The 25,642-nt window shown below is 51.6% G+C and overlaps 2 protein-coding genes across 4 annotated transcripts in view; one reads left to right on the top strand and one right to left on the bottom strand.

Annotated features, from left to right (window-relative positions):
• The window catches only part of ASTN2 (astrotactin 2), a 281,232-nt gene that overhangs the window by 154,802 nt on the left and 100,788 nt on the right, over positions 1-25,642 (top strand). Inside the window, exons 14-16 of the mRNA XM_083875651.1 lie at positions 9,164-9,288; positions 9,654-9,758; positions 11,189-11,368. Coding sequence (XP_083731777.1) covers positions 9,164-9,288; positions 9,654-9,758; positions 11,189-11,368 — 410 coding nt within the window. The remainder of the gene's footprint in view (positions 1-9,163; positions 9,289-9,653; positions 9,759-11,188; positions 11,369-25,642) is intronic.
• Positions 16,917-24,610, bottom strand: TRIM32 (tripartite motif containing 32). Of its 3 annotated transcripts, none has more exons than XM_083875804.1 (2): positions 24,574-24,610; positions 16,917-21,779 (listed from the first exon to the last, which is right to left on the bottom strand). In XM_083875804.1, exon 2 carries the CDS (start codon positions 21,704-21,706, stop codon positions 19,763-19,765), a length of 1,944 nt encoding a protein of 647 aa, XP_083731930.1. In that variant the 5' UTR covers positions 21,707-21,779; positions 24,574-24,610; the 3' UTR covers positions 16,917-19,762. The 3 variants fall into 3 exon arrangements, with proteins under 3 accessions (XP_083731930.1, XP_083731931.1, XP_083731932.1); XM_083875805.1 differs by lacking the exon at positions 24,574-24,610 and adding an exon at positions 23,819-24,172; XM_083875806.1 differs by lacking the exon at positions 24,574-24,610 and adding an exon at positions 23,658-23,790.

Here is a 25,642-nt window from a genome sequence, read left to right as displayed (position 1 = left end):
CTGTGGCACCCAGGAGCTTTCCCCTTTCCCTGGACTGTGGGGAGCAATCCATGGCATGGCCTCGCTGGCCTTTCCCATCTCTGACTTTTATGATATTAATTATAGCAGTGTTACTGCACAGTTAATCTGCATTATTAAGAGATGCGGTGGAGATTGGTTTTATAATAACAGCTCAGATTTATGGAGTACCTTTCATCCCAGGGGGTCCTCATTGGCTTTATAGCCTTGCAGAGAGGAATTGCTGCTTCTTCCTTCCTTATCTCACAAGAGCTGCAGCTGCTCCTGGGCTGTGGCAGCTCTGTACCTGCTCAGGACACATGAAAATGTACGTTATGTTCAGCTGAAAAGCAAGAGGAGAGTGAGACAGGAGGGTTTGAGGCAGTAAATTGTGATCACACGGCTTTAGGATGTGATAGCAGCATTTTTCCATTCTTGTATGGACACTGTGCTGGTCTCCATTATCTGGGCTGTGGGTTTGTGCTGCTCACACCACGGGGCCCCTTCAGTGTCACCTCCAGGGACACGGCTGACATCCAGCAGCCCGTCACTGCTCTTCCTTGCTAGTGCAAGCGCTGGTTGATGGAGATTCCCCATCCAAGGACTAAATCAGCTTGACATTGCCTTAGCAATGCGAATCCTTGCTCCAGGCAATGCAGTCAGGAACAGTCACCAGCGTGGGGACATCTGAGCACTCCACAGCTATGCCAGCTGTCGAGCCATACCTGCTTCCGAGGTAGCAGCAGGGCTTGGCTGCAGTCCTCAGTGAAGCAGAAAATCTTCCCTTCCTCTTTCCCATCCCAAGTGTTCTCTCCAGAGGTGGAGGATTTGCTATTGTGCCTGTTGCAGTGCAGCTCGTGACTGCATAAACCTGAAAGCAAGTGCTGGGTTTGGGCTTGAGCCCCATCAGTCGTACCCAGTGTCCCAAAAGGAGGGGACGAGCTATGCTGGGAGCCCTCCTGTCCCCTGTGGCATAATCCAGATCCCCTAAATCTTCCTCTGCACCTGGTTCCTGGGCAGTGTGACCTGGTTTGGATGCTGGTGGCTCTGTGCAGAGGAAAGCTGTAGCAGGTGGTGGGGACAGGCCCTACATCCCTCACCCTCCTCCCTGGCCCCAGCAATGCTCTTTGCTGTCGTGCTGTGCCCCTGCCTGGGCTGCAGGAGAAGTATCCCGAGGGCTGCTGCCTTCAGTCACAATTCCCTGGAGACGAAAGCTCGAGGCGTTTGTGCCAGTTCATTTCTCCCCCAGCACGGGCTGCAGGAGCCCAGCACAGGCAGCACAGCCTGCGTGCCTGGCCCCAGCTTTCCTCTCACCATCTGTGCCCGTGCCCGTGGGCAGCAGGCAAACATCTGGAAGGTGTGGCAGCACTGCCACTTGTCATCAGGCAGCCGGGGTGCAATGGCTGCAGAGCTGGGAGGAGAAAGTGCTGCAGGCACCTCGCTGAGCACAGGATTGGGGCTTGGCTCCTGGCACCACAGTTCCCTGGCAGGGTAGCAGGGGGTGAGGTCACTGCAGGTGCTGTCACCTCACCCCGTGCATAGTTTCGTGGTTCTGTAATTAACTTCACACGCAGAAACACAACTCCGCAGCTGCAGTCAGGAATCCCAGCTAATTCTCCATATGCTCTGGCTGCCTGACAGTGCTGCTGCTTGTGGAAGTGTCCCCTGCCTGGGCACTGCCTATCCCTGTCCCCTTGGGACAAGCAGGCAATGGTCCATGCTGGTGGAGCCATGGGCTGGCCAAACACCCTGCATGGGCACCTCAGGCACACCCTGGGGCCACCCTGGGCTCGGGATGGTGGCACAGGGATGCTGGCACAGCCTGAGCCCACACTGGTGTATGGGAGGTCTGGTGTGGAGGGGAAGTGGGAGCAATAACTGCACTGAAATGACATTGTTGGAGTGCCAGCATATGAAATGTGTGGTGGTGTTGCAGCCTTGCCATTGCCTGTGGCTGTTTTTCTTCTGCTTCTAATGACTAATAGAGAGAAGACAAAACAATTTCTATTAGTTTCTCCCACGCCGCAGTGGGTTTCTTATTTTCCAAACCTCATTAGAGTTTGTAATACCGTGGTGGTAGTCAAGAGCAGTCCGAGTCACCCTGGGGGGAGAGAAGAACCGAAGAGATATGATGTGCAGCCCAGTATTAACACTGCTCCTGGCTCATTTCCAATGTCCCTCCTAATTCCTTTCCAAACCTTTACGCCTTATCTTCATCTTAAAGGTTAACAATGAAGCTTAGGAGAGGGGGGAAAAAAAGAGAAATGTTTAAGATTTCAAATTGTTAAAGAGAATGGATGTGTGTGCCGAGTGGAGAGCTGGGTCTGGATTTACATTGGAAAGGCAAACATTAATATTAAAAGACTGCGCTTGTGCTTCTCAGGGCATCACAGCTGGGATGTGGGTTTCCCTGGAAAACTGGGGCTGCTGGTGCACAGAGAAGCCACTGGCTGCAGGATGCTGTGCCCAAATCCCAGAGGAACTGGATAGCAGTCAGGGACCAGACTTCTTGGCAAGCACCAGTGGGTGGCCCTGGCTCCTCTGGAGTCGATGGGAGTTTTGCATTTGTTATATCATTACAAACAATGCCAAGGAAAGCTCCAGGTGTGGAACTGCTGGAGCAGCACTTGAGAAAGGATTGCAAACAGCACCCAAACAGCCTGTGGGAGAGGATCCACAGCCTTGGCTCAGCTCAGTGCTGGAATCAGCACCCACAGGATGTGTCCAGCCTGGCTCCAGCTCTCTCAGCTTGGACAAATCATCCCCATAGGGAAACTGTACCCAGTGGCCACAGCCTGGTGGGCAGTAGCTCCATGAGCTGCTCCAGGAGATCTGTCTGTTGTCTTCTCCATCAAATAGTAAAAGAGCTGGAAGCTGCTGAACTTATGGGAGCTGACAAGGTCAGAGCCTTTGGCTGTCAGTGATGACAAAGCTAATGGAGGGAGACACCTTGAAGAGCAGAGAGATGGAGCAAGACATGGATCCTCCTGGCAGACTCTGAGCAGCTCCAGCCCCTTGCAGATGGGCAGATTTCTCTCCACCAAAGGTGTTGGGCATTCCCCAGGCCTTTCATTCAAGGAGGGATGGCACACAGCCCAGATGTGTCATGGTGGCCCTGCTACCAGGCTCTAAGCTCAGGACAAGGTTGCTGAACCACTGTGAGGGTGGGCAGGCCCTGGCACAGGGTGCCCAGAGAAGCTGTGGCTGCCCCTGGATCCCTGGCAGTGCCCAAGGCCAGTTTGGACAGGGCTTGGAGCAGCCTGGGATGGTGGAAGGTGTCCCTGCCCATGGCAGGGGGTGGAATGAGATGAGTTTAAAAGTCCATTCCAACCTGTTGGAATCACAGATCTGTGATCCCATGATTCTTTTGCTTTTCTCCAGTCATTGGTGTTTCTGATTGTTACTCACAGCTTCTCCATCTCTCCTCTCAGTGTGAATTTCATTGTGTTTCCTTTAGAAATGGCTTCAGGAGAGGATACAATTTTTCTCCATGATAGTGAATCATGAAACTCATGTTCACTCTCAGTCCCACAGTGGTGGGCACCACTGGCTGAGTTTTCTTCAGTGCTCAGTGGGGTTGCTGGGCCTGTGTGGCCCTGAGGAGAGTTATAGTATTTGGGGGATATTTGGAGATGTCCTGTGGGAAAATCAGATTCAGTGTTGGAGAGCACAATGCTTATGGGAATGAGCACAGGAGCCCCCAGCCCCATGGAGGGTTTAGGGGCTCAGTCTGGGGCTGTGTGGAGGGGATGGTGCTGAGCAGCAGCCATGCAGACACCTCACACCAGCCCAGGAGCTCCTGGGGCTTCCATGCCCCAGCGATGGTGTGATTTACCTCCTGAAACACGTCAATTTAAATGCTAATTCTCCCCGAGCCAGGGGGTAAGGCAGCTATTGGATATTGTCAGGCTGTTTATGGCTGGCACTGAAGTGGGACTCGCTGGGGACATGGATGAGCAGCACAGGGACAGGAGCAGCACAGGGACAGGTCCTATCCACAGATTCAGGGGCTGCTGCAGGGATGCTCTTGGTGCTCTCTTTTCTCCCTGCAGCCTGGTCCAACCACACTTCATTGCAAACAGTGGTTAAGGCAGAGAGCTGGGGAACTGAAGGGGCTCCAGGAGCTGGCAAAACCTGACTGGTCTCTCCTTTTTTTATCCTGCCTTGTTCTACAGGAGTGGGGCCTCCCTGAAATTAATGCTCAGTAAATTTGGAGTAAGTAAGTGCTGCTTCACTTAAGGGTTTGCATTAAACCTTTATAATTCACCGGTGCCTGAGATCGTGGAGACGTGCTGGGGGAGATTTACAGTGTGCTTACCTTCTCCTAAGTGGCTGTGGCAACAGGACACCCTCTTTTCTGTTTCCCACTGACTCCAGATCTTTTTTTTTTTTTTTTTTTTTTTGGTGATGACAAGCTAAAAGGAAGCTATTTCTCAATGTCCTCGTGTCAGGCTGGGCTCTGCTGATCTTGCAGCCACCCCAGCAGGCAGCTTCTCCAAGGGAAATTTGGGTGAAAAGCTGGCACTAAATAACCTCAAATCCGTCGTGTTCTCCCCGAGCCATTGTGGGACAGAAAGAAGTACGATTAATAACTAATTCTTTGCCAGAGCAGGCGTCCTCTCAGGCTTGCATAGCAGAAAGGGCGGCCCTGGAATAGTCACTTTGCTGAACATAAGCTTGCTGGATGATAATGTGATTAACATTTGTAGCTGTGCTGGCTCAGATAAAGGTAATTAAATCTCACGCTTCAGGGCATAAGCTAATCACTTGTGGGGTCATTTTCTATACAATATTTATATATCTACCCCTTCATGAATATACTTGCCCAGGTGCTGTAATGCAGGGTGTGCATCCGCTGTCAGTGTTGGGTGCAGGCAGGAAGCCCCATGCCAGCTGATGTTTGGAATGTGCAGTGGGAGCTTTACAGCCCCCAGGGAAAGGTTGGTTTGCAGAGTCCATCCTCAAGGCTGTGTCCTGTGGGAGCAGAGTGCCAAGGGAGGAAGCCACAGCTGACTGAGCTAAGGAGAAGCTGCTCCTTCACCCAGCAGTGTTGCTAACTGGAAAATGAAATGCATGTCAGCCACCAGCTGAGCTTTCCCTGCTGCAGACCAGGATCCCACTGCCAGCTTGGCTCTGGCTTTGAGCATCTCAGCAAGGGGACATGGTGCCCCAGGGCCAGCAGGATCGTGCCATGGAGCAGAATCCAGCAGCCATGGCCCAATCCTGGAAGACCACAGCACCCCAGTTCCTCCCCAGAGCCTGCACTGGGCTCTCCTCTCTCCAAAGCCCACTTTGCCCTGGGATACTCTGGAGGCTTCCCATGGGCTGTGTGAGCTGCTGCCAGCGCTGCAGAGCACAGCAATGCAGCCCAGCACTGCACCACAGCTCTGCTGCATGACCTTGGCTGTGTATTAAAGGTCACAGTCCCTGGAAACAGGGCTGGTCTCTGTGTCTGGTTTCAGGAGGACAGGAGAACAGTGGCCTTGGCTATGTTATTAAAGGTCACAGTCCCTGGAAACAGGGCTAGTTTGTGTGTCTGGTTTGAGGGGGACAGGAGGGCAGTGGCACAGCAGGCTCTTGCTGCCTGAGCCCCGCTCCTCAGGTACCTGAGCAGCTGCTGATCACTGTCACCCCACCAGCACCCCGAGACGTGGGAGCTGCTGTCAGTTGTCTGTGTCACCCCAGGCAATGGGTGCATTGCAGGACTCCACTGAGGATGCACCAAGTTCCCATCAAAGGCAGGATTTTGAACTCAGTTTAATCCAGGCCGCTGCCTTCCTCCTCAGCCCACCCTGCCAATATCAGAGCTCGCTAAAGCCTTTGGCCATTTGACCTTTCCCAGCATTAGGCTCCTTTATATGGAATCAGTCCCCTCCAAGGCAGGCACGTGCTCTGGGTCAGACGCTGCTGGGAGAAGCTGCATTTCCTCGTGTAATGACTCAGTATCTGCAAAATGCCCTGGGAGATGCTCAGCTCCCCAGCAGGAGAGTGCTGTGCCAGGGAGTGTGCACAGCATTGGAGAGAGCTGTGTGCTCACTGCTCCAGTGAGTCCTGGGCAGCTGTTCCATTGGGGAGATGCCACGGGCAGAACAAGAGACACAGGAGGATGTTGTGGGGCTGGCGGGTTTGTCTGATCCCACTAGAATAACCCTGTGAACCGCATACCTGGCCCTGCACCCTTGAAGAGGTGCTGGTGGCTCGACCATGTCCCAGTTGGAGGCACGTGTGGCAACATGTGCACAGGGATGGTGCCACATCCCTCCCCTCCTCTGTGTCCCTGCCCCTTGCACAGAGCCCAGTGGCTTTGATCACAGCTTCCAGAGAGCAAAGAAGTCTGGCAGGAACTCTTTATTGTGCGTTCTCAGTGAGCAGCATGCAAGCCACAGGGTTATTGAGAAGGCCCTGTGGAAGAGGAGCTGCAGCCCTCTGCCGGCTGCCAATCCATGGAATGCTGTGCCCTGGGCACACCCCAGCAGCAGAGTGCCCTGCCTGGCGTGTCCCCATCCCCATCCTGCTCCTGCAGGGCTCTGCAGAGGGACTGTGCTGTGCCCAGACCCTCTGCCCAGCATGGCTTTGGCTCAGAGATGGCAGGGAGCAGGGGCCTGGAGGTGGGGAGAGCTGGAAGAGATGCAGGAAGGGTTTGGTAGCAAGAATGCATCATGGAAGTGCTCCTGAAGTCCTGCCTTGCACTGCTGCTCCCTCCCATGATGGAAGCACATTGTGGGCTCGTGCCCACTCCTTGGCTCCCCTTGCCCCTGTTGTTTTTCCTTGGCCTTTTGAGTGTGGAACAGTTGAACAAATGAGTAAGAGGGATCCTGCAGAATGTGGCTGTTCAGTAAATACCTTCTCATAGAGGCAACAGCTCTGAGCAGCAGCTGCTGTGTGCAGGTCCCCTCATGCCTCAGATTCTCCCTCCTGAGCTGCCCAGGGGCTGTCCTGCCTCACAGATGAGCTGGGGAATGCCCAGGGACAGTTGTTTTACAGGCTCATGGCAAGGGTGGGTGTTCTGAGATGACTCAGGCGGGGACAGGAGGAGATGTTGCCTCTCTCTGTCTCTTCTGCCCCGTGTCAGGGTGCAGGGTGCTGGATGAGCCTGAGCTTCTGGCATCTGTCATGCCATCTCTTTGTGTCCCCTCATGTGGGACAGCACTTGGGAAGGTTCCACCAGCTCCTCCTGGGAATCCCCTCCTGATCTTCTCAGAGGTGGGATATGGGGCTGGGCAGGCAGTGACCCTCCTGTCCCCTGTGCTCATCCTGGTGCACTGTCAGGAAAGGGATAGTCCCCAGGCTCCAGGAGGTTGGGCAGGCTCAGTGCAGCTGCATCCCATTTTCCCAGTGCAGCATCATGCTTCCCCATGGCTTTGGGATTTGGCAGAGCTGATGTTTTCCTTTTTCTGCTGAGGCAGAGCAGCAAAGACACCAACATGCTTCTTCCCTTTTTCCCTACCGACTTGCCTTCCTTTGCAGCCCTGCTTCCCACCACCCACACGGCTCCCAGCTTCAGCAGTAATTGCAGTTCCCCATTTGGAATTGCTGCGACAGCAAAGGGCTCAGAGCAGCAGAACCCTCCACCATGGGGATCCCGTGCCCAGCGAGATGATTCGGAAATTTGTGAGCACACTGCGAGTGAGAAGATTTTCCCCTCAGAAAAAAAAAGCACTTTTTTTCTGGTTTGCACTGAGGCAGTGCAGAAAGTGAGGCTCCTGAGATGCAGCCAGGTGCTGGTGGCTCTGAAATGGGGGGTGTAGCATGAGGCATGCTGCCTGTGCAGCCAGGGAAATCATGGAATAGTTTGGGGTTGGAAGGGACCTGAAACATCATCTTGTTTCACCCTTCCTGCCATGGGAATGGACACCTTCCACTAGACCATATTGCTTAAAGACCCATCCAGCCTGGCCTTGAACACTTCCTGTGCCCCATTCCTGTGTCCCTACCTTCAGATGCTCCTCTCCTGCCTTGGGGCTGGGAACATCCCCAGGCTGGTTGCACAGGGCTATGGCTTCCTGTTCACCTCTCGTGCAGGTTGCAGTGGCCACATCTTTGCCCCAGAGCAATGGGAGGATCCCAGGGAAGTGTTCCCTGAAATCAGCATCTTGCTGTGCTGGGACCCACAGAGGTGTCCTGCATGTCCCCTGTTGTGAGATGACCACAGGATGATGGATCATACACCGCAGGGACAGGCTATAATGGGTAAAACCAGGGTAGGAGAGTGAAATCAGCAGCTGTTTAAAGGAAAATATATTACAAAAAATGCAGCTGGGGCAGGCGGTGCCAGCCTGAACCTCCCCCAAGCTCCTGGGGCTGACCTGATTTTGCAGGAACCTCCCTTTCTTCTGCTCTGCTGCCCTTTTGTCTCCACACCCGGAGGATGCGAAGCCTCCTGGCCTAAATTTTTGGCTCTAAGATCAATATTTAAAATCCCCCCTCCTGTTTCCTCGGCGCAGGCGCGAGGCATTTCGCTTACCGGGGGAGGCTCGTCTCCCAGAGACCTGTCTGTTCACCATTTCAAATAATTTCCCTGCTACCGTTGTTCTAGAAACAATTCATTAGGGGCCTATTATACAATGTTATACCTGCCAAGGTTAGAAAAGATCCTGCATGTGTGGTAAAATTGCACTGCGAGCTGTACACGAGAGTGGGGCTTTTTTTTGTGTCTGTCTGTAAAATGTATTTTTTTTCTGCCTTTTGGAGAGCGAGGCACTGGGGAGAGGGGGGTGAAAACTGTGAGGGTGATGATGATGCTGCCTGGGGAGCCCCAGCAGAGCTTGGTCACTGTCCACATGAAGATGCTGCAGGTGTGGAAAAGGGGCAGTTTTGGGGTGTAGCAGCCATTCCTTTTCCCTTGTCCCCTCTGCAAGAGCCCACTTTGAAAAATCTGGGCCAAACCCAGTGTCCAGGTCCCCAGGCTGAGAGCAGTTCCATATTTCTGGAGCGCTAATGGAGCTGTGGTCCCTGGGGAGCTCATTAGGCATCACCTCAGAGGGCTGCACAGCCAGGGCTGGCTGGTGGGGAGGCTGCAAACCCCATCCCCTGGCAGGGCTCCTGCTGGAGGAGATGTCCCCTGCCCTCCTGAGCCGCCTGTCCCCATTGCCACCAGGGCGGCTCGGCGCCCCTGCCCGGCCGTGCCCTGCATCGTTGCTTTGCAGTTGTCTTTTTCTCTCTGCAGGGAGAATAACTTCATCAAGGATTTCCCCCAGCTGGCTGACGGCCTCCTGGTGATCCCACTGCCCGTGGAGGAGCAGTGCCGTGGGGTCCTCTCAGAGCCCCTTCCTGACCTCCAGCTCCTCACAGGTACGAGCTGCCCCCCAGTTCAGGGGAGAGCACAAGAGGAACAACCTCTTCTCCCATCCCAGTGTGGTTCCTGAGGGGCATCATCACCTCCTTTCTGCCATCCTTCCTATGTGTCTGGGGCAGAGATAATCTGAGGGATGTATGAGTACCTCCCAGCTGCATCTCCATCCCTGTGAGCTCCTGATAGTCACACCCATCCCAGTGCTGGTCCTGCCAGCAGTCCAGGGACCCCACAGCATCACCACTGATGTTTCCAGCCCTTCCACCACCCCATTCCTCACCCCTGCAGCACGTAGCAAAGTGTGAGCATTAAGCATTCCCCAGAGCATGGCCAGCAGTGTCACCCACCTGCTTTTTCTTTGCAGGGGACATCAAGTACGACGAGGCCATGGGATACCCCATGGTGCAGCACTGGCGGGTCAGGAGCAACCTCTACAGGGTGAAGCTCAGCTCCATCACACTCTCTTCAGGTGAGGGATTCCAGGGGTAGGGAGAAGTGTGCCTGCATGGGTGGATGGTGGTTTTCTGCCCCAAGCATCCCACTGACATTTCCCACCTCTGTGTTCTGTTCCCAGCACTGCTGCAGAGGCAGGCAGGGAGATTTGCCTTCTGTTTTTACAGTGGGGAAACTGAGGCAGGGAGTTTGTGCAGCAAGAGGCAAGGTTAAAGCCAGGAGGAAGCCAGTAAGCAACAAGCAGGAAGCATTTTTTTTTTTTTTTGGGGTGGCTGTGTAGATGTACAAAAACCAGCCAGTCCCTTAAAAAAGGTGGTTTGAAAAGGAACCAAAGCACTCGGAAAAGCAGGTCATATAAAGCAGGGAGTCACAGATGAAGAAGGGGTGGGTGGGAGGATCTTGCAAATGTCAAAACATTTCACTGCCACGTTTTTATAGCTACACATTTTGTTTCAGAAATGCCGAAACATTTTGTTGCGACCTGAAATGTTTTGCCTTTTCATTTCAAAATAGCATTTTTTATTTAAAAATCGACGAGTTTTTAAATGCAGAGAGAAAGAAAAAAAAAAAAAAAAAAAAAAAAAGATTTAGTGCTAACAGGCTGCACAGCCCCAAAATGAAATAACCTGTTCAGAGCTGAAAAAAAAATACGTGGGTTCAGTTCAAAATGAATTCTTCTGGCTTTTTTATTAAAACAGCCTTCTCTTTCAATAAACCAACCAACCAACCAGCCAGATAATCTCATTTTGGTGACAGTTATGACGTATTTTCTTGCAGTATGTTTTCCGTTCCACCACTGAACCAAAACGGTGCTTTCAGCCAGCCCTGAGTGATGCTGAAGTGCTGTGAAGTCACCAGTGTCTCCAGGATATTTCACCTCCATAGAGCAGCAAGGGTCCATGTCCTTGTCCCGTGCCAGAGGTCCCTGCTGTCTGTGTGGATGTTGCTCAAGTGATGCTTTGACCTTTGCACACCCACGGAGCTGCCACCAGCCCAGCCCAGCCCTGAATGCCCCTCTGGGCTCTCTCCAACTTTCCTAAAAATAGTTACCAGCTGTGCTGGGTGTTTGCACTAGGGATGGAACATCTCTGGTTTTGGGTACAGCCAAGCAAAGGCCAAGCACATCCTCTGGGGAGGGTGTTAATGATGTGCCAGCAGCCTGAAGAACAGATGAGCTGGCAAGGACAGAGTGTGTGTGTGTGTGTGCAAACGTGTTCACTTGCACATCCCTGTAAAATTATCTGAGAAATCTTAGGTAAAGGAATCATAGAAGAAAGTCAGAGCCACAGCTCGGAGTAATCACAGGTTGTGGATTCCAAAGGACCAGGTGAAGGGAAAAAAGGAGGAACTGCACCCATGTAGGGCCTTGTATGACCTGAGCAGGGAACCTCTGGGGCTCCTTCCCCTGCCTGGCTGACCTGCACACCCCCTGCCTCCCCTCCACAGGCTTTGCAAACATCCTGAAGATCCTGAACAAGGACAGCAGCCGGGAGGAGCTGCTCTCCTTCATCCAGCAGTTTGGCTCCCACTACATCGCCGAGGCGCTGTACGGCTCCGAGTTCAGCTGCACCATCCACTTCCCCAGCAAGAAGGTCCAGCAGCAGCTCTGGCTCCAGTACCAGAAAGGTGAGGAGGGAATGGGCAGGGGCACAAACATCAGGTTTCCATCCTTTCCCATGCATGCACCATCATCACTGTGCTGGTTGGGCTCAGGCAGGGGGCTTGTCCTGAACTCAGTGCCCAGTCTCAGGTGGCACGTGTCACTGGCAGCATCCCTGAGCCACCCTGCCTGCTCCTGCTCCTCAGCTTCCACACTCTGGCTCCATCCTTGCCCAGGGTGACCCCTTTCCCCATGGTGGCCCTCGTGTCCCTGGGGTCAGCTGATGGAGATGTGACATAAATGAGCTGTCTCCGAATGGCTTTGTTTTATTGCTTGTGACAATGACAGTCTTTAAGGAAGTGCATTAAATCAATAGCAGACTCATTGTGCTACACCATAAATAACGAGACACATCATTAAACAGGGCAATAAACTTCAGGACTTTGAAGTAATACAATTAGGTTATGTTTATAAAAACTGCCTTATCGCTGTAGCCTTCCATTTGCCAATTCATCTCTCTCCTCCAGGGAGTCGGGGATATGCCCTGGATCTGATAATTTTCTATTCAAAAAACATCTGTGGTGTATCACAGAGCCCACCTTAGGGCTGATGGTGACAGAGGTCATTCAGAGCACTTGAATCCTGCCCTGATGGCACTGCCAAGAGCAGCCTCTCTCCCTGGAACCCAGTGGAGTGAGGTGTTCTCCCACACGCCGCCTCCCTTGCTCTTGGCTCATTTTCTTCCCCGTTTTCCCAGTGTAGCTTGTCTTGTAAGCGAATTTATAACACCCTGTGCTCGTTTGTTTGGGTTTTAAATAGTGATAAATGAAGTTTGCCATAGCAATGCCCCTGTTTAGCAGGAGAAGGCACGTGGAGGTGGGTTGTTTATGTACTCATGATGGTATTAATCACTTGGGAGCACTCCCTGCAATCCAGGGGTAAATGTGTTGGTGGGGAGCAGTTCCTGAGTGCCCCATGGTCCCAATGCCATTGCCTGGGACCAAACCAAACCCAGACAAGGGTTTCTCAGGAGAATTAGAGGTGGGAATGAGAGGCAGCTGCTGCAGACCAGGCCTGGCTCAAGCACTGCTGCTGTTCCACGATGCTGGGGCCATTGGGGACACTAACAGTGCTTGATCTGTTGGTGAAATATCTCCCATTCCTTCACTCCCACCTCCCCCATGTCAGGGGCAGTGGTGGCTCAGGGCTCAGCCACAAAGCCCCATGGTAGCACAGGCCTGAAGGCAAAGCAGTGCCTCAGTGATAAAATCATTTCCTTTTTAGTCCATGGTATGCAGCTGGCCGAGGTGGATCCCTCGCTCCCCACCCGGGTCCTGCCCCCACGCCTGGAGCTGTGCCTGGCTGCCCTGGCATTTGTGGGGCATCCAGAGCAGCCTTTCCCACTGCCAGTGAAGCACCAAAGTACTCATGGTACTCCAGGGATCCCCTGTGGGGTTGCATGTAATGTCTGGACATAAACCTTTCCCTCCTGATTGTGCAGCATTTGGGCACTGGGTGCTGGCCCTGACCTTGTGTTTTGTGTGTGACTCCATCTGTGCTTATGGGGTTGGTGAGGTTGAAGTTTGGGGCTGTGGGCAATGCAGAGATGACCAGTGTTGTATTCAGCTCTTTGATGGCCAGAAAATGCTCTTGGAAGGACATTTAAGGATGTTCAAGGCTCTTGGGGAGACCAGCTTGTGGACAGAGAAAGTGTCATGGGAAACCCAGGGCTCTGTCCCAGGGAAATCCCAGTTAGCCAAGAGAAAGAGCTTGCTGTTCATGGTAGATGGATTTTATTCCCAACTTCTCTACTGATTTACCCTCATTTTGCCAGCAACATAAGGCAGATCAGAATAAATAGCTCCAGCTAGACAGTTCTGGATGCCTTCTCCACTCAGAACAGCTCTGGCCTGCCGGGCTCCCCGCTGCTCACCAGCCCGTTCTCAACTGCTCAGTGAGCACACATATGCATCAGCTCTAATAAATGTAAAAGTAGGGCCAGAATAACTGTAATTTGTTAGTGGACAAAACAGGTCACAAGAGGAGCGAGAGAGGAGAGTCTCAAGCTAATTGGAACGGCACCAACTCTGAGAAAAATGCACATTACGGGCTCTTTGCAGCACCGCACAAAATTATTTTAATATTTTAATCAACTTCATAAATCAATCGGCGGGCCTCAGGAGGAGGCCTCCAACAATAAAGGCACAATCTGCGCGTCGAGCCCTAATTGAAAACATGGTTTTGAAGAGAAGTTCACGCTGCTGGTGCCAGGGCAGGCGCTGGCTCTGTGCCCCAGAGCCGGCACAGAGCCTGTGACGTGGGTCAGCATCTGCAGAGCTCTGCCTCCTGCCAAGGCAGGGAGAGAGATCTGCCTCTGGCCGGGGACAGCACAGAGCCTGCTCTGCCTGCAGGAGTGACAAGTGTTCCCTTCATCCTCCTGCAGGTGGATGGGGAGAATGTGGGGGGAAATGAGGTGACAGAGCAGCCTGCCCTTGTTCCTAGGGATTTGCAGGAGTGAATGCTGCAAGAGAGAGGCAGACAGGCACGGTGGCATTGCTGTGGCACAGGGAACACTGTGCTCCTTTGGGCAGGCATGGGAACATCCCCCAGGCTCCCTCACAGAGGAACAGCCTCGCTCTGCGAGCACACCAAAGCAAACTCCAATTTTACTTCATGCAGAGTGATTAAAAACCCATTTTTTTGGGGCTGCTTGCTCCGGCTCTGTGCAGCCAAGCAATACTTTTAACACATTGAGTGGCCTCCAAGCAGGGACCTTGAGATCGACCCAGCCATTGATCTGTGCCATGGGAGCCAGCATCGCTTTTCCTCCCCAGCAGAGCCAGCACTTAACGCTGACGGCGCCTCATTAAGTTGGTAGCAGTTGTGTGAGGACCTTCATTTGGCAGCTGGGACAAACGTGATGTCCCCAGCCAGCTCCTGCTGTGTGTAAAGAATGTGCTGGGCTTGGTGGGGATGGAGGGAGCCGGCTTTGTCACAGTGGTGCTGTGGATTTCTGGAGAAAGCAGTGTGGAGAACACCCCGGAGTGCTGGCTGCTGCTGAGCTGTGCCTCCATGGCATCCACCCTTCCTCTTTTTCTCCATTCTGTCCCCACAGACACTAGAGTGGGGTGGATGAGGTGTTGGGAGATGACACAGCCAGGAGAGCTGACCCCAACTGGGCTATTCCTCATCACACCATAATAATAAACCTGGAGGTGGAAGCTGGGAGTGACCCCACCTCAGAGAGTGATCCCTCCATCCAGCAAATCCCCCTGCTGGGAACCACTTCATTCCCTGATAAAATTTCATCAGAGAGCTGGTCTCCTCTCTGAGGAGGAGGAGAGCTTGCTTAGGGAAGGGGAAGAGCTGCTCTGAGTGCAAAATCTGAGATTTCTGCAAGAGCTGTTCCAGTTTGCTTACTCCCACTGGAGAAGCTCAGCTGGGAAGCAGGAAGGGATGCTGATGGGCTCAGGATGTGTGTGCCTGGGTGGGGGAGATCCAGAGGGTTTCACTGCCCAGCTGGGAGGTTACTTTAGGTCTGCAGTGAGGGAAATGTTTGTTTTTTCTTGAATTTCCTATGATCTCTAGATGGAGTTTCCTTGGCTGAGCTTCCCTGGCCACGTTGAGCGCTCAGCAAGCTCAGCCTGTGGCTGTGCAGATGGGAAAGATGTTCATGTTCCCTCTCGGTAATTGATCATTTATGGGAATAGTCCGTGGAGGGGCTGTGTTCTGGCAGGTCCTGTCACATTCACTAAACCTTTCTGCTCCCTGCCCTCCCCATGTGACTTGCTTCTCTTCCCTCAGACCACACTCCATGAACTGCATTTACCTGTAAGAGGTGACAGCTTTCATGCTTTCTTGTGAACTCAGCAGTTTTGACAGAAGATATTCATAAATATCCTTCATAAAATTAAGGATAGAGCCTGAAGCTCTGCTAAAATAGCACTCCATATTCCTCTGAGTGAGGCCTGTGGCTCCCTCCTGTCCTTTCAAGGCTCTATTTGTCTTCTTTCAGGTCTGATACTGCCATTAACACAATTAAGATTGAACTAGTCCACAGGAACCTTTAGTTTTCCTTTCCTAGATGCAATCAGGTGCATTAAGAAAGCTGTAAAGCTACTTTTTCAGTGTTAAAGGACATAATGGGTTTCCCTTATATGCGCTTGGTCAGAAGTAGAACACAGAATTTCCCTGGTTTTGAGATCTGTCCCTATGTACAACAACTCCATTACCTTTTAAACACTCTTTTAACACTCTCAATTACTTGGTTTATGTCATTATATCAAACCCTCACATTTCCACATTTTGTTGGGAGGAGGTAAAAACAATCTAGCTGGTTGCCATGAAATTTAGTTTGGACTAAAACATGTGCTGTGAGTAAGTCTGTTAAATGACCTTATGCACTGCTCATTGTAATCCAGAATTGCCAGGCAAGTGGAGTAATTAGTTGTGCAAAATGAAATAACTTTAAACCCTCGCATTGAGTAATGACCCAGAAAAATCACTTAAGCCATACAATAGGAACAACTCAAAGCATCTGGCTTTATTTTTACTTTTGTAGCTCTACCCCCTTTGATGAGGAACAGGCTCTCCTGCTCATCCCTTCATTCCCTGGCTCCTGGTTTTGCCCAGAACAATGTCCATGGCTCAGCTGTTCTACCCTAAGAAATCAAAACCTGTGTGATAAAGCTACAGGGTAGCTCTAACAGCACCACACGGCAGCTGTTCTGCAAAGGTTAAATAATGTTTGATAAACCAGAAATTCAAACCTGTTTAAAGAGCTGAGATGAGCCCAAGTGATGAAAATCCTTCACCCAGATCAGCCAGGGGGCTGGACAAGGGGAGAACCTGCAGGTGCTGTGGATGTCCCTCTGAGGAGGTGTCCCTGCTGACCATCCAGGACCCCTCTGGTACCACCCGAGCTGGGATTGAGGCACCTGCACAGCTGCACCCCCAACACTCAGTCACAACAGGTTTCCTCACCAGCTCAGCTCCCATGGCAGAGTTTTGGTCTAAAAACAATTTAATCACAGTGTAACATCAGAAGAACAGCCTGAGCTGGCGCCTCCAAGGAGGGGGACTGCAAACAGAGGAAACTCAGATGTTTTATATCCTCACAATGTAAGTGCACCAAAATCTGAGGTCTTCTAGGTGAGGCCATGGCTCCTGATGTGTCACCTGGCTGCACCACAGGTCCCCACTGGCAGACCATGGATGAGGCAGGAACACAGGGGATGGATTTTTCAGCCAGGCTCCCACGTCCCAGTGAACTCAAATCAGACTTGTGAAACATCAGTTGCCAAGGCAGATACTGCCCTTGAGGCAGTGTGAGCTAAGGTACAAAACCACAGCATTTGTTTACAAGGTGGGTAGGGAAGTGTCAGGAAAAGTTCCACGAGCCTGCCAAGATCAGATTTATCCTCGGCAACCTGACACATAAAAAGGGTCTCGTAGTCACTGTGCTCCACTCTAATCCCCACTGGCTGTAAAATCCAATCTGCCACCGAGGGGAGAAGATTAAGTGTTTTAATAAGAAAATGAGCCGTTTGCAATGCACTTTTAATTGGATCAATTTTTCCTTTATTACACAATCTTTAAAAACCAAACACATACGTATGACCAGACAAGCTCTTCCTCCAGATACAGAGCAGGAGCCAAACTATTTCAACATAATCCTTAATTACTCCATTTCACCTCGTTTGGCAGATGATCATGACACTGTGTGGGAGCACCGCAGCAAGAGGAGCTCTGTAAAATCATCTCACAGTCGAGTTTTGTGCAGACCCTGGGTGAGGGACAAGCAGGTTTTTTCTTTTTCCCTTTTCTCCCTGAAACCCCAGACTGGAAGAGCTGCAGGCAAGACAGAGCCCCAGGTGCTGAGTGCAGTGTCCTGGCCCACCAGTGCCTCACAGGGTGGTGTTAATTTTCATAATTCTCTGAGTGAGAAACAGATGACAGACACTTTATTTGAACTCTGTAACCAGGAACAGGTTGGAGTAACCGACTGCTCAGTTCACTGGACCAGCTTTTAATTTTTTTCCTTTTTTATTTATTTTTTCAAGCACTCCAGGAAATGTTATTGCTAGTAGTTGTGCTGTTTATTGCAAAAAAAAAAAAAAAAAAAAAAAAAAAATCCACGGGAACAGAAAATTACAGAGGTACATATTATCATAGATAATATTGCTTTAATTATTCAGGTCTATGGTAGCCTCCTGTGTGGAGCAGTTCTTGAAAGCAGGAGAAATGTTTAAAAGAAACCAGAAGGAGAGGAACTGCCATTGTCATAAAACTGGAAAAATGCCTTCAGTCACAATGTCATGAACTGCAGCACAGCCCAGTCATCACCATCACCTCCCCAAAACACACATTCAAGAGGAGAAAGGCTCCTCAAATTGCTGCCACATGCCTTGGGCAACTGCCCCCTCCCACCCAAAAAAAAGAGAAGCAGAGAATGTGAACAGTGATGTAAAAGCTGTAGCTTTGTAAAGCACACGGAGCAGCTCAGGGGGGCTGAGTCCCCTCAGCACCATCAACCCCCTCGTGCCTTAGCTGCCTTCTCCACAAGCTTTTTCTAGCACATTATAGCAGGAGAAACTGGAATTTGCCCTGATGGAAGCTCCATCACACAGCTGTGTTTGCGTGCTCACTCCTTCAGCACTGGCTGAGCACAACAAAGAGGGGAAAAAAAAACCCAAATCCCACCAAAATCTGCTTCCAGCTCTTTTTCTGCAATCCCTTTAACTGCCAAACATCCAGCTAGAGCAGCAGCAGCAGCTCACCAACCTGTTTCTCTTTGCTGTTTCAGCAGGGAAAAGTATATGGGCTTAAAAAAAAAAAAAAAAAAATCACCTGTTGCAAACATGTTGTAGGACAAGTAGCAAACAATTTGCTGGAGCATGGCAGCCACCATAAAATCAGCTTTTATATTGTCTGTCGTGGCCCCAAATTTGCAACTACGTTGTTGATGGCAACAAATAAATGCACTGCAGTGTAACTATTATCTGTGGCAGATTAACATGCTACCACTGTGCCCTATTTAAATGCATCTTTCCTTCAATAAACTATTCTGGGCGAGCAGCACCACACTGAGGAACACATTTATCAGCCAGGAGAGCAGCACTGTGGGGGCCTTGGTTCACACAGCTGCAGTTTTGTGCTTCATTTGGCCCAAAGCCTTGATGAGCAGCAACTCTGGTGCCTGCTGGTGTTGTGGAAAAGAGAATTACAAAGAAAAAAAAAAATAATAAAATAAATCTGAGGAATGTAGTGTTTTGCTGTGCAAGGGAAAAAAAAAAGGCAGTGCACCAATGGATGTGCTTCCAAGCCTGAAAAAATTTGAAATGAAATAGTCCCCCCTGCCCATCCTTATCTCAGAAGTGAGTAACTTGCACAGAGGAGGTGCAGATGAGTGGAAACCTATTGCTAAATGCAGTGCTCTGGAATGCAGAGTAGTGAAGTGCAGGTGAACACACAATACGTTGCATTTAATCTCATTTCCTACAATCTTCCCAGCTATTCCCCCAGCTCTTCCCCCCTTCCCCAGGAAGTTTTAGATACCAGATAGGCCTTTCAAAGACAGTTTCCAGGATACATTTAATAATAAAACAACAGAAAATAGCAACCCTAGGTTTTCCTTCTTTATTTTTTTTTCCTCCAGCCCCCTCCCTTTTTATCCCATTCTATCTAGCAAAACTCTGATTAGTAATAAAACCCCTGTCTTCTTACAACTCAGAAATAAAGAGGGCAATTTTCCGGCTCAGCTCGGTCTCCCACGATTGCACAGTACTCACTTCACATGGAACAGACACAATTCACAAATGGCACGACAGGGCAATCTCCTGAGACACCAGAAAAATGGGAGAGACAACCCCTGCCTCGTCAGGGTGGAAGCAAAGCTTCATCTCTGTGCAGTTGAAGAGGCCATTTCGTTTTATGCAGTGCTGCAAGCACAAATTGCTCTCTCCAGGAGTTGCCCAGACAACTGCTACCCAGTTCCTTGCAAGTACCACAGGATTGCCTCTGCTAGTTCTCTAAGGGAAGGCGATTTAGAGCAGTCAGTCAGTGTTTATGGCACAAAGAAAGACACAATGGTTGAAGCTGGGAGTGTACGACGTGTGGCATAAGGAGGTGAAAGGGGTTTATGAAGTGACCAGTCACAAGAACCAAGACTGCAAAGGATGGATCCTTTCCATCGTTGTTCTTATTTGTATGGATTTTATATAAAAAAGAAGAAGAGAAAGCAGACCACCACCACCACAAAAGCTATTTTGTTTCTAAACACAGAACATGATGACCTCTATGCCAAATCCTCTTCAGTTATGGCACAATCTTCCTGAAGGCTTGACACTGGTTCCCGTCGGATTGCAAGGAGGCTGCAAGAATCTCCACTGCCAAGACAGGCTTTGCCTGCAACCAAGCCTTTAAGGGGTGGAGTATCTTCTCAGGTGGTAACTGTAGATCTTAATGCAATGATCCCAACAGTCCAGCACCAGCAGCTGCCCTTTGGGAGTAATGGCAATGCCCACCGGGCAGGTGAGTCCCTCCCGGATTAAGATGTTGTAGCCGCCTCCTTTAGGAAAATGCAGGATTTCCTTACGGCTGCTGTCAGCAACGATCAGGTCTCCCCTGGAATCAACACACATCCCAGCAATGCACCGGAAATCCTCATTCTCAGAGAAGAAATGGCTGATCTGGCGTCCCAGCTGCCCGTCTGGGCCGACAGAGCCGATGGAGAACCCTCCTTCCAAGTGGTGCTCGTACTGCCGGTTCTCCAGGTTGAGCCCCAGCCCCTGAGTGAAGTAAATGGTCCCTTCAGCATCACAGGTGACAAATTTGGGGCGCACGGCACTGCACAGGCAGCTGTACTTCACCACACCCACGCCACGGTCCACGGTGAAGCACCAGAGCTTCCCCCCTTCCACGTCGGTGACCACGAACTGCCCCGAGGGCAGCGCGGCGATGCCCCAGGGCTTGCTGAGCTGGCTGCGGTGACAGGCCACGCAGTGCCCGTCCATGGTGTACACCTTGACCGAGTTGTCGTAGCTGTCCGTCACACCGATCAGCCCGTGGCAGTTCATGGTGACAGAAAGGGGGGTCAGGTTGGGCAGGTCTGCCCCGAGGAAACTCAGCACAAAGCTGTCGATGCCACTGGGGCTCCGGCGGATCTCCTTCAGGAAGCCCTTGCGGGTAAAAACCTGGATTCGGAAGTTGCCCCGATCTGCCACGAGCACCTCGCCTTGGCTGGTGACGTGCAGGCTGACAGGGAGGTTGAACATCCCTGGCAGGCTGCCCTTGGAGCCCATCCTCTTGATGAAGGAACACTGCTGGATGCTCGTGGCCGGTTCAGGCATCCTTGGCTTGGCTGGCGAGGAATGGGGGGTACAGCTGGGCTCCTCTTGCACCAAGTCAGGCTCCCTGAACGGCACAAAGGAGGATGCTGCGTGCTCCATGAGCGATTCCTCCACGTTAACGGTCCGGGGTTTCTTCACCACCTGCCCGATCTGCAGAGGTCCCACATGGCTCACCTTAAGGAGCTCCACCTCTTGCAGAGTCAGCTCCCTGGGGAGACTGTTGGTCAGTTCTGGTTCTTCCTCATCCGCTGCCTCCTCCAGGAGAGCAATATCCCCCTGCTTTATTTTGGCAAGGAAATAGTCACAGCGAGACATTATCTGCACTTCTGCTAAGTTCAGCAGGTAAGCCTGCTCCTCCATCACCTGGTTATTTATCTTCTCCACTTCAGACAACGAGGTGGTGAAGAACTTGCGTGACCTGGCCAGTTCTTCCTGGATCTTGCGCTCCTCTTTGCTGTACTCCTGCAGCACCGCTTTGTATCTGGACTGCAGGTCTCTTGAAACATCCTCCAGAGCAGCTTTCCTCTTCTGAAGATCACCCATGAGCTCCCGAAGCCTGGCAAGCCTCGTCCCAAATTCCCTCCTACGCTCCTCCGCAGCCTCTTTGATAGCAATGACTCTGTGTCCTGGGGGCACGTGTGAAGCCTCCTTGCAGGGCTCACACAGAAGCAAGTTACAGCTCTTGCAAAAGTGCCTTGGCAGCCTCCTCCCGCAGACCTTGCACATGAGGAGTCCCACCACATCCCCCAGGCCGGCCGTGTCGATGATCTTCAGCACGGTGAGGTTGTCAGTGAGCTGAGCCAGGCTGGTGATCCGCGTGATCTTGCTGCAAAAGGGGCACCGGATCCCGTTGATGCTGTTGGCCAGGAGCTTCTCCAGGCACTGCTTGCAGATGGTGTGCCCACAGTGCAGGAGCTTGGGCCTCAGGTGCTCCTCGGTGAAGGACTCCATGCAGATGGGGCACTCCAGGACCTCTCGCAGCGCGTCTGAGTTGAGATAAGGGGCGGCAGCCATGGTGCTCTGAGGCAGCTTTATCCAGCACACACACACAGCTTGATGCTCACATCTATTCCAAGGTGCTCCGATTCTGTCCAGGAAGAAAAAAGGGAAATGTGATTTATGTCACCACCAGCAGTTATGTATACATGCAATTTATTTCTGACTTATCGCCTAACCCTGCAGAAAAAGAAACCCAGTTAGCTTTTCCATGCTGGGAAGGATGGATTAGTCATAGCTAATCTCAGGGTGGGCAAATTTCAGGACTAACTTGCAGCTCCCAGTGCGATGAATTATTCACTTCCAAAATTTGTAAAGGAGCACTGAAAAAAGTGTAATGGCACCAATATGGAAGCCCAGTAGATATTGATGACTGAATCATCTCCTCATGGTGCCCATCTCCTACTGCCAAGCCTCTGAGTTTACATAATTTACTGAAACCCAGGGAGATTAAACCAGGCATTCAAAATGTTGTGCATCAAAGGAGGAACCAGATGGTGTGATGCTTTAGGACATTAATAGATCACCTCTGGAGACCTGCATTCAGATGTGACATCAGATACCAACAAAATAAATGTGCTTGGTTCACTCTGCTTTGCTAGAAAGCCAAAACACATTTTCAAGGTTTCATACATTTGCCAGGAAGTGAAAGTAGCAGGAATGCTCTGTCAGTTTCCACTCCTTCTGGGGGTGACTGAGCATGCTGAAAACACACAGAGAAGGTTTGATGCCAGCACATCTCAGTAACCTCTGCCATGCTGCAGCACACTTCATGCCAATTAAACAGAGCTCAGGCAGGTATTAGCAATAATGGAGTTAACAGACAACTCCAAACATACTCCCGGTGTTCACTATTAGCTCCTGAACTCAGCTTTAACTGCATTTAATTTCTCCTCGTTTCACAATCTCGCAGCGTTGACCTCGTTCTCGTCCCCTGGTTCAGTTTTACACCACTCTGGTTGCTGTTCAGCTTCAATCCAGGTTTCTCCACCCTCACATCCCTCCCAGCAGGGAGCAGATCCCAGCAGCTCTCCTGCCAAAGCAGCCATCCATTCAAAAGGAACAGAACAGGGCTCACATCATTAAGTTATTATTCACTAGACTGGGTTTCAAATCCTTTGGTATTGTACTGCTTAGCCACTAAAAAATAGGGAAGAAAACCTTTCTTCTAGGGAAGAGGAGGAGGAGAAGGAAGTAGTTAGTCTTTGAAATGAAGAGAGAGTGGCAGAGGGATGTGAACACACAGGTCTCTCTCAGAAATGGCTGCATGCACACAGCATCCTCACTTCCCTGCTGGGTCTGCCTCCTTCCTCTTTGGGAAAGAGGCTGTGTATTTCAGTTTGCTGCGTGTTCCTGTGCAGAAAAAAAAAAAAAAAAACACCAAAAAACTCCAAGGAAGAAAAGTTCTTTATGCTCAAATAGAAAAGGAAAAAAAAAAAGCCCCCTAATTTTAATTTGTCAGCTGCAGTTCAGAGTCCTTTAAAGCCCATATTTCAGAAAGGGATTCAGTGTTGTGGCAGAATCTCCAGGCACCATGCTGGGATCAGCTTGACAGTGGCAGGTTGAGTATCACAGCACTGGCCCTGCAGAAGCAGAAACCTGGGCACTGCCATGGAGAACAGAAACTTTCCTCTGAGGGAGGAAAAATCTGTGATTTAAAATGATTTTTAAAAAATTAAACACAGAATACCAGGTTCATTATTCTCACTTTCCTTGGTAACACGTCAAAAGACTTGCTTAGGGAAGGATGCGGGAGCAGCACAGGCACCAAGTACTGAGACTTACATTAAAAGCTATCTTTAAAACAAGTATTTTCATTAAAGAACAACGGTGGATGGGATTTTAAGTCAGGTTGGGCTTTCAGAGAGCTGATTCATATGACATTCTTTTAATATATAACCCCCTTTATCGGAATGTCAGCGTGCCCTCAGTAACGGGACATTATTTTTTCCTTTTATCTCCCTCTCACACTCGGCTGTGGCTCCATGGAAGTTTCCTTAAACAGCGGGTTGTTCTTGCGTGTCGGTCCCTCCCGGGGCAGTTCCTCTGACGCAGAGCAGGGTATTACAGAAAGCCTCAGCTGAGGATCAAGCCATAAAACCGTGAATTATGCGAGTTTGGTTTCCTTACATTCAAAAGAGATTTCCTGCCGTGGTTTCTCTCGTCACCCGGTAGTTTTTTAGTGAGTGTCTGCGGTGAGAACGCACCGGCTTCACTTGTAATTCAGAGCTCGTGTCATTAACGAGGGAAAATAAAGGGGTTATGCTGCAAAATAACCGCTGACAGGAGTTGCCACAACAACAAAACCAGCAGTACAACCCCTGGGTTTGGGGGGTGTTGTTTCACTGAAAAATCCAAAGGTTTGGGTTGGAAGGACCTTAAGGATGACCTAATTCCATGCCCTGCCATGGGCAGGGGGAACAGGTTCCACCAGGCCGGGCTGCTCCAAGGCCGGTCCAGGCGGGCCTTGGGCATCGCAGGGATGGGGCAGCCACGGAGTGACCCGTGCTGGGGGTGTCTGACCACAGAGCACCGCACTGACCCCGGTCTGGCGGCGGGGTCAATGGCAGCGGGGCGGGCGGGGCCCGCTGCGAGCCCCCTCAGCCTCGGCCGCCGCGCCGGTACCGGGAGGGATCAAACCAGGCCGGACCCCTCGTTCCTACCGCTCAGCGCGGCGGGGAGCGCGCACACCCCGCGGGGCGCGGCCCGCTCGCTCCCTTCCATTCTCTCCATTCCCATCCATCCCGCCCCATCCCATCCCCTCCATCCCATCCCATCCCGTCCCCTCAGGCCGCCCCGCCCATGGGGGTCCCGCCGTGCCCGCCCCGCCCCGCCCCGCCCTGCAGGGGGCGCCGCCGCCGCCGCCCCGCGCGCGCGCTCCTCACCTGCCCGCCGCTCCGGGCCGCGCCGCTCCCGGCGTGCGCCGCGCGCCGCGCGTCACGTGGGGGGGGCGCGCCCCCGCGGTGCCTGCCGGGAGATGTAGTCCGGGGGGGGGGGGGAGACACCGCGGGGACACCGCGACATCGGCACGGGGTGGGGGGGGGGGGGCTGTGATGGAGGGGAGGGGCCGCGGGATGGACTTCGGTGTGCCGGGTCTGTGCTGCGGCTCGTTGTGAAAGAAAAGGTTAAAAGTAACAAAAGGATAACGTCTTTGCAGTATTCACTGCCCTTTCCCTGATCAACCAGTGCTGCTGCGGGATCAGCTCCTTCCCTTTCTCTTTCACCTTCCCTTCACCTTCCCTTTCCCCATTCCCTTATTCCCTTATTCCCTTATTCCCTTATTCCCTTATTCCCTTATTCCCTTATTCCCTTATTCCCTTCCCTTCTTTCTCTACTCTTTTCCTCTCCCTGCCTTGTTCATTTCCCTTGCCATGCCTTGCACTCCCTTCTCATTTCCCTTCCCTTTCCCTTTTTTCATCCCCTTCCCCTTTTCCCCTTCTCTTTCCCCTTTTTCTTTCCCCTTTCCCTTTTCCATTCCATTCCCCATTTCCCCTCCCCTTTCCCCTTTTCTTTCCCCTTCCCTTCCCGCAGCAGGTTCCTGAGTGTTTGATGGGTTTTACATCACCTTCTGAAAACGTGTGTTTCTCCTTTCATACCGTGCATTGGAGCAGGCTGTGGGCTCCAGGACAAAAAAAAAGGGCTATTTTTGGGTACAGCTGCAGCTGTGAGCAGACACTGCAGGCTGCCAGTGGTAGCCAGGGACAGGGATTTGGCCACTGGCCTATGGCTGGGCTCTGCCCTGTGTTTACTGAAGCAAATATCACCATCAAACACTGACCCCATTCCAGCCCCATTTTTGCTTGGATGTCATGAACCTGCTTTAGAGATGGTTCTGCTGTGCCCCTGTGGGGCTGCACAGCAAACTGAGGAGTGCCAGGGCTTGGGGCTTCCTCTGGGGGCAAAGGGGAAGCCAAGGAAACCGTGCCCTTCACACACCACCGGTGCCACAGGCAG

The sequence above is a fragment of the Zosterops lateralis genome, assembly GCF_965231275.1.
Source record: "Zosterops lateralis genome assembly, chromosome: 20".
Lineage (NCBI taxonomy): Eukaryota > Metazoa > Chordata > Aves > Passeriformes > Zosteropidae > Zosterops > Zosterops lateralis.
The sequence above is the reverse complement of the archived record's forward strand: the minus strand, read 5'-3'. Positions and strand labels throughout refer to the sequence as shown.